Source organism: Dermacentor albipictus, chromosome 9 (assembly GCF_038994185.2).
Source record: "Dermacentor albipictus isolate Rhodes 1998 colony chromosome 9, USDA_Dalb.pri_finalv2, whole genome shotgun sequence".
NCBI lineage: Eukaryota > Metazoa > Arthropoda > Arachnida > Ixodida > Ixodidae > Dermacentor > Dermacentor albipictus.
In genome coordinates, this window is record NC_091829.1 from 130,761,976 (window position 1) to 130,774,724 (window position 12,749).

At 47.9% G+C, this 12,749-nt stretch overlaps 1 protein-coding gene across 5 annotated transcripts in view; it reads right to left on the bottom strand.

Annotated features, from left to right (window-relative positions):
* Aldh-III (Aldehyde dehydrogenase type III) overlaps positions 1-12,749 on the bottom strand; it is a 224,632-nt gene that overhangs the window by 177,989 nt on the left and 33,894 nt on the right. For all 5 annotated transcript variants that reach the window (XR_011508491.1, XM_070525383.1, XM_070525379.1 and 2 more), the window contains one exon: positions 2,855-3,076. Coding sequence is in view for 4 of the 5 variants with exons in the window: in XM_070525383.1 (XP_070381484.1) it covers positions 2,855-3,076 (222 nt within the window). In the remaining variant the exon portion in view is untranslated. The remainder of the gene's footprint in view (positions 1-2,854; positions 3,077-12,749) is intronic.

Consider the following 12,749-nt stretch of genomic DNA (forward strand, 5'->3'; position numbering starts at 1 on the left):
GAGGTTGCCAGTTTCAATTGGCCCTACTCACCACGCTTGCCAACATCCTGGGCGCTCTACAAATTCGTACGACTGCCTACCATCCTTCTGCAAATGGCATGGTGGAACGACTTCATTGACAACTGAAGGCTGCCCTCGCCACTTATCAGCCAAAGGAACATTGGCTCGTCCACTTTCCCTTCGTCATTCTGGGAATCCGATCAGCACTGAAGACTGACCTAGGCTGTGCTTCGGCTGAACGTGTCTACAGCATTCCCTTGCGCCTTCCTGGATAATTCTTTGCATCGTTGTCGCCACCTCGCAACCATGATGCTTCTGCCTATATCTGGGAGCTACGCACCACGTTTCGTGACCTTGCTCCTGTAATTCCTACGGACCGACACTACCGGTTGGTATTTTTCAGCTAGGATACGGATTCATGCAGCCATGTACTTGTTTGGCAACCACGCGCGTCCACCTCTTAGCCCGGCCTACGATGGACCATTCCGTGTACTCCATCGTGTGCCTAAGACGTTCACGCTGGACAGCAACAGCTGCTGACTGACTCAAACCTGCTTATGTTGCGGCTCTTATGCCCACGGTCTCTCCACTCAACCTGCTCCCTTCATCACATCTAAGCACATTCACTGGGCTCTGGCTACAGGGCTCTGTGGGGGAGAGCCCTGTAGCGCCCAGGCCACAAGTCACTCCGTGTGCAGCGCCCATCAAGAAAGAGGAAGTTGGCGCCCTGCTGCACAGCCTATGCAGCATGATATGAGAAATAGTAAAAAGAAGAGTTCAAAACCCAATGCTGCCGGAGCTCGGTCTTCCTCGAATTAGCTCCGACATGAGCCCTATGTAACGTGACTCTGCAAGGCAGAGCCATGGTGCCCAGTGAGCTTACAAACGGTGGCGAAATGGCACCAACTATATTTGTTTGCCACTAAAGTTTCATTAGTCTTGTATCTTCTCTTGAAGTCTGCATAAAGTAATGTTAGATTTAAAACCTAATTTGATAACGTGTTATCACATGTAAAAGGCCATAATATTTATTGACATCAAAGAGCAGCGTCGCTGAGAAGGGAACACAACGGGGGGTAAACAACATAAAACCACAACCGTAGTCAGACGTAGCTGTACAAAGCACATGTGCATTAGTGGCTTCCAGGTCAAGGCAAGGCATGCTTGTAAGCGAATGAACAATGTTTTTAAGAAACGTGCGGTGTTAGCACCTGTGCAATCTTATTCATGCAGTAGTATACTTAAATAGTCTCACCTCTGATACTGTTGCGACTTCAAAGCAAAGCAAGACAACTATTTTTGCCCCTGTGCTTTACAGTTTTGTGGACCCATCAGCACGCATCAATGTGCAGTGCTTTCTCTGGCACAATAAGTAGAATATTAAAATTCTATTCTACTTGTTCATGCTTCTAGTACAGTGTAAAGTTGTTTTCTTTTTTGTTATCCCAACAGTGAACATACTTCAGTACAGTGTCATTCGGCCGACTGCTGTGCACGTCACAGCAATGACATGCCTGTTTCTGACAATGCTGTGTAATATTTCTGCCTAGAGTTGTTCCTTATCTGCCTACAGTTTCGATGTAACACACAGAACATATTGTGTTGATTTTGTGTGCTTTCTATTTGTTCTGTCATGCCAGGTAGAATCATTTTGCATTATAGTAAGCATTTTGGGCTAGCATATCACACATTATAAAACTAGTCTGGTAACTGCGGAGCCACATTATTCCAATTTGGAAGCAAATATTCCACTTTTAGTGGTAGAACTAGCGCCCCTGCTTTTAAATGTTTCTATATGTGTCCATTTTTGTCCCCAGGTTTTCTTGACCATTTCCTCAAAAGGATGTCCTCTGGACGAAGTGGACTAAAAGCTCTGGCAATCAAAATTGATGACCTGATGAAGATCTCGAAAGAGGAATGTGTAAAAGTACATGCCGTGCTAATAAATGCTTCTAGGAAATTTTGCAATTCTACCTCTTTTTTTTTTGTTATGCAGCTGGTGCATTGCAACATTTGCTTTGACCCCAATACACCTATTAGACTAATATGCTAATGGGCCCATTAGACTAATACCATAATAGGCCAATTAAACTCATACAGTAATAGGCCTATTAGACTAATACACCGATAGACCAATGCATCAACAGATCATAGTTTAATACACTAAGAGACCTAACAGACTGTATTAGTGTCAATAACCTAATAGGCTATTAGTTTTCGTATCAGAACTTTTGCTAGGGCATGTTAGTTTCAACAGCAAGCATGCCCAAACCTTCTTTGGGGCTCTACAGTCAACATACAATTTTTAAGACCCCCTAGGAACTGCAGAAATGTCTGAAAAATCGGGCAGCATGCCCTAAAGAGCACAAATTGCCCCAGCCATGACCGAAATACCTCTGAAGTGCCTAATAAGTGTACTGAATAGCCAGTACATTTATTAGGTATCTTGGTGCTCATAGTACTGTGACAGGAGACGACAGGTGCACATGTGTATAATTACAGAACACATACCATATCCTGTGACAGTAGCCCCATTCCATTTGTAGTATGCTTCACCGTAATACATTGCATATACTTGACCCCGTAACCTGCTGTACTGAGGTGAAGCTGACTTTTGGGAACAATAATTATGCACTGTTTTTCGGACCCTTGCCATGCTTTCCATGCTTTGAAGCCACCAGCGAGAATGACGAGATAACTGCTTCGACGCTGCGAGATAATCAAAATGGCACCAATGGTGGCTTTGATTACTGCTGTTTCAAAGCTACAGTCATGGCAAAACCAAATGTGGAGTGCAGCTTTTCCACCTACATGGTGGGAGAAGCACAAAGAAGGGCCTGTGAATCGCACTTACGGGGTCCAGGTACTTGGGCACCATTTCCAGAAGAAGCTTGGCTGTGGCCGGCGCCTGCTCGGATGGCTTGATCACGGCACAGTTGCCAGCTGCAATGGCCCCGATGAGGGGGCACAGCGTCAGCTGCAACGGGTAGTTCCAGGCACCTATCACCAGGGCCACTCCAAACGGCTCACTGTGGATCAGTGCCTGGTCCATCAGCAGCATGATATTCTTGGGTGCCTGCATGCACCATTCAGGTCAGCACTAAAATGGTTGGAGATGACTAGACTGGGACAACATAAATGTACAGCTCCGTTTCGCCAAACATTTTCGCGCCTACCCTTTGAATATTCCAATTAAATTGCAGCACCTTTGCTGTTGCTCAATAACTGCTAGCCTGCGAAATCTTACATCATGAAAGCATGCAGTGAACAATACTGTACCAACATTCTGAACCAGCAGTTTTCCCGGTTTTCTTGTGATGGTAGCTGCACAACCTCTCTACATACGGTGTTTGTCTGAAAAGTAATGTCAATGAGTCAAATAAAAAAATTTGTTGGTCAGGTCAATACAACACATTAAAAGGTTTCAAAATAAGCTCCTCCTGTGTCTATACATCACTTCCAGTAAGATTTTCAGGCATTGTAGTCACCATGGTAGGCCTCCCCCGGAATGTCTTTTACAGCCGTGGTGCAAGCCTTTGACTTTGTCAACAGCCCCGAAATGATGTCCTTTCAGGGGCGTTTTCAAGCACAAAAACAAAAAGAAGTCTGGGGCAGCCACATCAGGACTGCAGGGCTGATGGGGAACCGTTGGCACCGTTGAATCGACCAGGGCGTTCGTCACAAGGAAGGCGGTGTGGGCTGGCACATTGTCATGGTCAAGTTTCCAATTTTAGTCAATGTCAGGCTGGACAAGATCGCTTCGTTTGAGTCTCTTGAGCACTTCCACGCAGATTTTGGTGTTCACGGTTGTACCACATGGTACAAACTCAAGGTGGACGAGTCCCCTGACGTCAAAGTAAACAATGAGCATGGTCTTGAACCTTTAAATTGCTCATCCTGGCTGTCTTGGGGCGAGGAGATGCCGAGGTGTGCCACATGGTACATTGCCTTTTTGTTTCAGGGTCGTATTCAAACACCCAACACCTGAATTAGGAAGGAACAGCGCCAACTAAGACGAACACAAGAGGGGAGAACGACACAGGACAAGGACAATTCAAGTATGCACCATCTAGCCCAAATGAATGTTCTCCTGAACCCAACACCTGTGATGGAATTATCTAAAAACTTGATGTCACTTTCACAAAACACCCAAGAGAGAGATAAAACTTTATTATGTCCTTGATGGGGTCCAGGGGTGGTGGGGGTTGGGAGACTAACCCCCAATCCCCCCCTTCCTCATATGGCGGCCAGTCCTTGCTTTCTGGCGGCGTCTTCAGCCATCCGGACGGCCCAGAGCTGCTCCTTTGGGCCCCAAGCTGAGCAGCAAAGTCTCTAACTGCTCGGCCGTAGTTATGATGCGTGTAGTGTTAGTGCTGTAGGTGTTGGTGAGTGAGGCTTTGGGGCATTGCCAGATGATGTGATCGAGGTCAGTGCGGGCCTTGCACGCTTTGCAGAGTGGGGAGTATGCATCGGAGTAAATACGGTTGTATAGCACAGGGTTCAGAAAAGCTCACCTCCGAAGTAGTCGTCAAGTGGTGTACAGTAGAACCTCGTTAATTCGAAGTCCGTCAGACCGCACAAAATCATCGAATTAACCGGGTCTTTGAATTATCAAAAATGGACTAAAAACGGAAAATAAACGTATGAAATGTGACTGTATCAACACTGCACCTTTATTTCGCCTAAAAAACGGTCACTTTAAGTACGTCATCGATGCGTGACTGCTTGGCGCAGTAGTTAGATGCACCGGCGGCTGCGTCCTTCAGTCTGTTTACAGTGCCGATGCCTCCTTTACTAGATGCCCGCCACGTTGCTCACTTTCCCATTGTAGTGGTGTTTCCCTTAGTTCAGCATAAATTCCCTGAGGCGGCGCTAGTTGCCTTTTCAATTTCCGCTGCATGTGACAGCGGCAGCTGAATACTTCCACCGGCGCGCGTTATATGCGCGAGCGTCTAGTCCGACGTAACGCCCACGCGCGCGCACGCTACGTCACGTCGGCGAAAACGACCCCCCTAAAGTCGGGCGCACCGGCGCAGCCAACGTAACCGGCGGCTTCCGACGCGCCCCGACCCGGTGCCGATATGGCTCCCGAGCCATTCGCGCGTCGGCATCGCGTCGGAGTCGGCGGAACTCTCGCACCACAATGCATTGCGCGCGAAGAAAAAGGCACCAACACAACTCCGCAGACGGCTTTTGCGGACGGCGCGCGACTTGGCGAACGTTCTGCGCATGCTCCGAAGATAGCAGCTGAAGGCGCGCGTGTTCAAGTATAGAGGGGATGGCATGTCGGCTGGCGCAGCGCAACCGACGTAGCATGACTAACCGCGAACGCCGCCCGCCCGCGCGCCGATAACGGCGGACTATAAACGTAGCGAGCGTTATCATGGGCCTCCGAGATGGTGACAGATGCCACGGTAATCTGCTGCAGCACGTGATGTAAGTTGCAGGCGTTCGTCATGAGAGGCGCTCGTTGCCTTTTCGTGGAGACGAGAAAAGGGAGAGGGCACGGAACTGAGTTTACCGGACAACGCGGCAGGCATCTAGTAAAGGAGCCATTGACAGTGCGCAGCAATTCACTGTTACCGCCGCTACGTTCCACAAAACTGCGCACAACGTTCGCCGGAAACAGAAAGTTGATTTAAAGTGCCGCCTGGCTGCCACTCCGGCAACTATACTGGCCTCAGAGACTGGCACACTAACTTTTTTGTTGCGGATCATGGAGGCCATGGTTTAAATTGACGTATTATCCGGATATGGGCACACTGGCTGTTCAAATTATCCGGCAAAATTTGCATGCAAACTGTTGGGACCGCCGAAAACCTTCGAATTACGAGGGATTTCGAATAAACCGAGTTCGAATTAACGAGGTTTTACTGTATTAAGATTATTTCAGCGTTTCGTGTGCTGGGGGGTAGCGTAACCACTCTCTGCGGTAGTGGAGGAGGATTTCTCTGAACGTGACCATTCGGTCCCGCGCGTGACCACGATGCAGAACAGAGGGTTTGTTAGGATCGAAAGACTCAGGAGAAGGAGGATGCGCCCGGTGTGCGAGAGCTCGGGTGGCATCGTGGGCGGCTTCGTTTCCAGCCAGACCCGAGTGACCAGGGGTCCAGATGATCTGGACGTGGCGTTGCCTTGAGGGAGGAGTGCCAGAGAGTATATTCAGCACTTGGGGTGCTATCAGCCCTCTTGTGTATTTACGAATGGCCGTTTTTGAATCGCTGATGATGCTGTGTGCATTGGTAGCTGCGTAGGTCAAAGTGATGGCCGTTTCTTCTCCTTTGGGTTGCGTGGTAAGTATTGATGCGACCACAGCGAGGCGGTACTGCGAGCCCGCGACTGCAACTACTGCCAAGGCGTTTTGGTTGAGATATTCCGCTGTGTCCACGTGAGTTACGTCAGCGGCTTGGTCGCTGTAGCGCTTTTGTAGCCATTTAGTTCTTTCTGCACATTGCTCCGGATTGTGTTCAGCGTGCATATTGCAAGGTATGGGCTGGATAACTAGTCGAGCGCAAATATTTGGAGGGATGGGTACTTTTAGTCCGAATTTGGTGGTGTAGTTTATGTCTAGGGTGCCTAGAATGTGCCTGCCCGTAGTGGAATTGGCGAGTCGTTCGTATTGGCTAATACACTGTGCTTCAATAAGCTCGTCCACGGTGTTGTGAATGCCAAGGGAGTCCAGTTTCTCGTTACAGGTGGACATGGGAAGATGTAGGGCTTGTTTATAGGCCCTCTTGATCATGGTATCGAGCTTGAGCTTGTCAGTTGATTTGAGGCTAAGGTACGGGGCAACATAGGTTATCCTGCTCAGGGCGTAGGTGGTTACCAGGCGGATAAGGTTGTTTTCTTTCATGCCGTGATGTCGATTTGCAATGCGTGCAATGAGGCGAGTGGTTTGGTGTACATGAGTATCTAATTGCTTGAGCATCTCCGTGTTTTTGCCGTTTTGTTGGATGCGCAAGCCAAGGATACGGATGCTAGGTACAGTAGGTATGCGTTGCTGATGCACGTGGAGTCCTACCTCGAATGGAGGGGGGAGGTGAGGGTCTGGAGGTCGATCTCCGCAATTAAGCTTGTATAGAAGGAGCTCCAATTTCTGCAGAAAGCACTCCAACCCGCGCGGTTCTACGTATGCAACGACCTCATTGGTGGCTGGCTGCAGCGCATCTTGGATGTCCCCGTCGCTGCCCACCGTGACCCACAAGGTGATATCGTCTGCGTAGAAGCTATGCTTGAGGTTGGGGATGCTAGCTAATGGAGGCGGTAGTCCGAGCAAGGCCACGTTAAACAGAAAAGAGGACAGAACTGATCCTTGCGGCGTGCCTTTGCTGCCGAAGTGAATAATCGGTGAATGCAACCCTCCGATGGTAATGGTGGCTGTGCGACCTGTAAGGAAATTCTTAACATAGTTATACGTTCGATGTCCAACCTGGAGTCGTGCCAGTTGGTTCAGCATGGCCTCATGCGTGACGTTATCGAAGGCCTCGGTTAGGTCTAACCCCAAGATGGCTCTGGTGTCCAGCCTAGAGGTTTTATCACCATCAACAATTTGCTGCTTAAGCTGAATCACAATATCGTGAGCAGAAAATTTAGGGCAGAAGCCAACCACGGTATTGGGGAAGCGGTCATTGTCGTTCATGTGTCTGTGTAAGCGTTTGAGGATGACATGTTCGAGGACCTTCCCGACACATGAAGTAAGGGAGATAGGGCAGAGGTTTTCGAGTAGGAGGCGCTTTTTTGGTTTGGGAATCAATGATTTTGGCTTCTCTCTATTGTGAGGGGAGGTTTCCAGTTTTGCAGTATGCATCAAAATAAGTTGCGAGGGCTAGTATAGGATCCTCATCCAGGTTGTGAAGCATTTCATTAGTAATGCCATCAGGTCCTGGGGCCGAGTTAGGATGGAGTGTGTGGATGGCTTCCACGTACTTCTGCTGCTTGTATGGGCGCGTCCAGGTGGTCGTTAGTGGTGCCAGTGTATGATGGAGCGGGTGTAGCAGGTTGAGGTCCTACATATCAGTCTATCAGCTCTTGAAGAACTTGTGCGTCCATGCCCAGATGGGTATGAATAATTTTTTCCAAGTTGTGCTGTAGTGTGTTCTTGCTGTTGGTCGGATCGAGGAGGCAACGGAGGATATTCCAAGTTTCAGGCAGGTTTGGTTGCCGCTCCATACTGTTGCATCAGAAGAACTTCACTTTGGCCTAGTTGGTGTTTACTGCATATCATATTGACCGCAAATAAAGATGGCCACAGTAAAACACATTGTGGGGCTAGTTGGTGCATAGCTTTCAATAGAATAAGCGCCGAAAAGTGACAGCACACAAAAAGAAAAACAGACAGGACAAGGCGCTACTTGCAACTGTTTATTGAAATGACAAGTGGCTGATTATATAGCCATGAGGAGAGGAGAATGAAAAAAAAGGGACACTGAATATGTGAATGCGCACGTGCGAGAACACTGAAGATATGGGGAATCACGCTTAATCTAAATATAAAACTTATCTAAAAACATGCTTTCATTCTCGTATATATTCAAAGACGGGGTACTGACACAGTTGTCCCCTCTTGGGGGATGCGCACACATAAACAGCACTGGCAGTAGTCGATATGCTGTCGCATGTGCTGTGCCAATTTTGATGAGTAAGTTGTGCACAGTCTTCGATGTGAAGGGTGAGAGTGCTAATACACTTCCTGAGCGCTCGGTTGAGCTTTTTGTGTTTGTATCTGTGTTGCAGACTGGCGAGGGCTTCCCACATTTGCAGTAACTTGCTATTTGCCTCCAGCAGATTGGCTTCCTCAGGCACCAATTTAGTGGCTTCGCTCGCATCTTGCAGCAAGGACAACAGTTCACATACATTACTTTTCAAACAAACCCTGTAGTTCCCAAAAGGTTCACGTATGCTTCCTGACATTGTTGACTACACACAGGACAGGTGCCCATCTTGTGTATGACCGTCCTATTGTGCCGTGCCTCTTGTTTGTGCCTTAAAAATATTTGTCAAATATGCACTAGGCCAACTAGGGCCACAGAAAGATCTAAGCTGACTACATAATGCCTCCATGACTGCTGGTACTAGTCAATTGAAACATTTCTTCATAATTACGAAGGCCATGTCAAGGTCATGCTCAATTCTTGCAATGTATGACGTGCTTTTACAGAGAAGAATTTTACCAAGTAAAAAACACTGTAGAAGTGCTGTAAATCTGACCAGAGAATTGCAAAATTTGACCAATTTGAATTAAATCACAGTGCCCATACAGGCACCTTGTTCACAATACAGAAAGGTTACCACTGAAACAGCTTACGTGCAGACCAAGTTAATTTGCATAGATAGGGTGAAGACTATGCTACAGACTGCTGAACACTTCAATGATTTGACGTAAATTTCGCATTCTGCAGGGCATCACCAGGATTGTCCTAACCCTGGCCTAGTGTGTGTGTGGTCTGTGAAAGCATTTCTTTTCCCGTTATACTCCTTGACATCATTCTGGTGTTGCTTTATTTATTTAGGTTACCTCCGTCATTGATCTAGATGGATTTACATATGGTGAATGCTACACTGCAGACAACACCTGGAAACTTGCAAAGAGCATGTTGACCAATCTTGCCTGTCTGTCACTGGCATATGGGCTACACTGTGAAACATTCTTTGCCTCATTCTTTGCAGTACATAGGTCTTGGCTTGTTTCAATAAAAGCAAAATAATGTGCAACCGATGCAGAAACCTCTGCCATAGAGCACAGCAGGCCGGTGCTCTAACCACTAGGCCACCATTGCATACTCAGTGCATGTGCCACTTGTCTTCTTTTCTTGCAACAGCTCATGCTTTGTGGTGCCATGTTGAACTGCACTATATCCAGGACTGGCCCACTTTCACCAGTACTTTCCTCATAGCAGCTTACGCTATGTAGAAAACTGCGATGTACCAACTTCATGACCACCTAAGCTAATGTTTTAACATTTCTTCACCGGAGTACAAATGCCATCGTCATTTTAATGTAGATATGAAATAGCTACAGGCACATATAACTGTATAACCAGGCCCCACACACTCATGTTCCAGCAATCACCACAGAGGGTGAAAAATCAACTACGGCACATTCCAGCATCAAGCAAGGAAGTGAGAGCTACTGTAATTTGGTCAATTAGTTTAATTCATGATCTTTCTGCTAGGGGCGCTGTTGTGATCAGCCGTTCGCCCCACAGCACCCCTCAGTAACGGCTTGCACAATTATGGTGAAAAGGCCAATGGCCTCGTCGGAATGGTTCTCAACACGGATGAGTCATGGCCAGCGCGGGAGTGCCTCGTTCATGAAAGGTTTCAGCGATTAGCAATCATATAGCTGTCACCTCTCAGCAGCACAAACTGACGTGTCCAAGCCAGAGGTGCATGTAGTATAACCCGCTTGGTACAACCCGCTTGGTACAACCTGCTTGGTATAACCTGCTTGGTATAACCTGCTTGGTATAACCTGCTTGGTATGACCCTCTCATTGAACCGTCAGCGTCGGCGAAAAGGGCGGCCTACCTCCAGATTGGTGGGACCTGATGTCATCGAGCTCCTGGCACCGGATTGTAGGAGGTGACTAAACAAAGATCACACACGGCATAAAAGGAGCTACAGACAGCGGGAGTGATCGGCGACTACCACTATATCAACTTTTAGTATTTCTTTGCATTTCTCTGTTTTACTTTGCATTTTTTTGTACTTAAGTAAATATATACGTGTTTGTTCAACGTCCTGAATAGCAGACCCAGCCTCACATTCATCTCAATCCTCCATGAGAAAAGTGAATGAATGAATGTTTGGTTGTTATTGGCGCAAGGTCCAGGTATGGCCAAAGAGCGCCAAGTCAGTGTTGATGAATTCGCAATGTAGTTAGTTCAATGAGGTTCATGTGACGTGGCTGTAAAGGGGCCTTAAAAATAGTCGCTCTAGAGTGCGTAAAATTTATGTGTTATAAGATTATGTCGGTGATAATGACTTGTTCTATGAGCAATAAAATCCATCTGAGAGAATGATGCATTATAAAAGATATGCGAGATGTTAAAATTGCCTAGAGCACTACTGCCTCGCCAGAGCCCTTGAAACACAAGGGCCTGGAGGCATGTGCTATACAGTACGACTATCACAGCGGCATCCTCTCTAGAGAGGAAGCGCTACGAATGTATGGGAGTAATAACGTGTAGGACAACATCTCTGAGGAAACCTAGGACTGTGTCTGTGTTAAAAAGCGGCTCTGGGCCCAGAAACATTACAGGATGAAGAGGAATGCGCCGACGGTATGCTAAAGAAAAATGTCTCCTTCTCTCAGAGTCGGCTTTCCGACACTCCAGGAGGACGTGGAGCACGGTCTGCCTCTCCCCTCATCTGCCACATACGTGCTTGTCCAATGTCATGAATATCGGACCCAGCCTCACGTTCTTCTCAATCCTCCACGAGAAAAGTGAACCCACATCTTCGAACCCCTGAGTTGCAATATTGGTGGCAGCAGTGGGACAGTCTGCGCAGCGCTTCGACTTCGGCATGGTGAGTGCACAATCTTTTCTTTTTGAAAGTTCCTGGTAGCAAGGGTGTTAGAAGCCTTGTTGAAAGATACCTTGCTTCAACACTTAATTCCTTGAGAAACTTGTCGGCAAAAGAGAGGTAGCCATGGATTGGAAGAAGTTGTGCAGGACGGACCTAAACGCGATATGCGGGGAATTCAGGATTGATTGTGGGAAAGAGCTAAAGGTGGAGGTCATCGATGCGATAGAGGTAAGCAGCAGAGACAACGAGGAGATCATGGAGGCTTGGGAGGATATTCAGGGACAGAGGGAATGCGAATGCAAAAAGAAAGAGCAGGAGGAACGTGTACTTGAAGGAAAGCGCTTGGATATACAGCTAGCCGAAGCAGTGGCCTCTCAAAACACAGCATCTAATGCTCAAGTAGTGAAACTGCCAAAGATAAAAGACATGCTATCCCATTTTAAAACTGGTGGGTGTATCGTCAGGTCGCGCATGCGCTCCTGGAATGGCCCCTTCCGATCAGACTGATCAACGAAGCACGTGTCTTATCGGACAGTCACCCGAAGCTATATATACCTGTAAGCATCCCTGAATAAAACACACTTCTTGTTCTTGTTGCATCCATGCTGGTGGTCGTCACTGCGCACCGGAACATGGTGTCAGAAGTGGGATAGAATTGCGCAAGCAGGAACGCATCGAAAGACGGGCGTCTCAGTGAACCGACAAGATGGATTTAGTGAAGCCGCCGCAACAGCTGGTGCTGTCCGGGAACACCGCAAGGAATTGGTGCCTGTTCAAGCAGAGATTCGAGCTGTTCTTGCAAGCAACAGAAACAGCGAAAGCGCCGAGGTCCTATCGCGTCGCTACACAGGACAACCAAATACTCCGACGCAACCGGCAACACCTTCTAGCCACACGTGAGCTTTTCCACGCGGACTTGGGAGAAGATGAATCCGAGAGCGAGGAGGTTTCCCGGGCGACGATGCCTAGGAGGGCGTCGCCATCAGAATCAATCGCAACTACGCCATTTCAAGCAACGACAGCTGCTTCACAGTCAACAATGCTGCCCACGCAAGCGGTGCCAAGGCGATCCACCCGGCAAAGACAGCAACCCAATCGTCTGCATTACGGCCGGGATTTTAAACAACTCTCGTATCTTACCCTCAACTTATAACATTATCCCGGGGGAAGATGTATCGTCAAGTCGCGCATGCGCTCCTGGAATGGCCCCTTCCGATCAG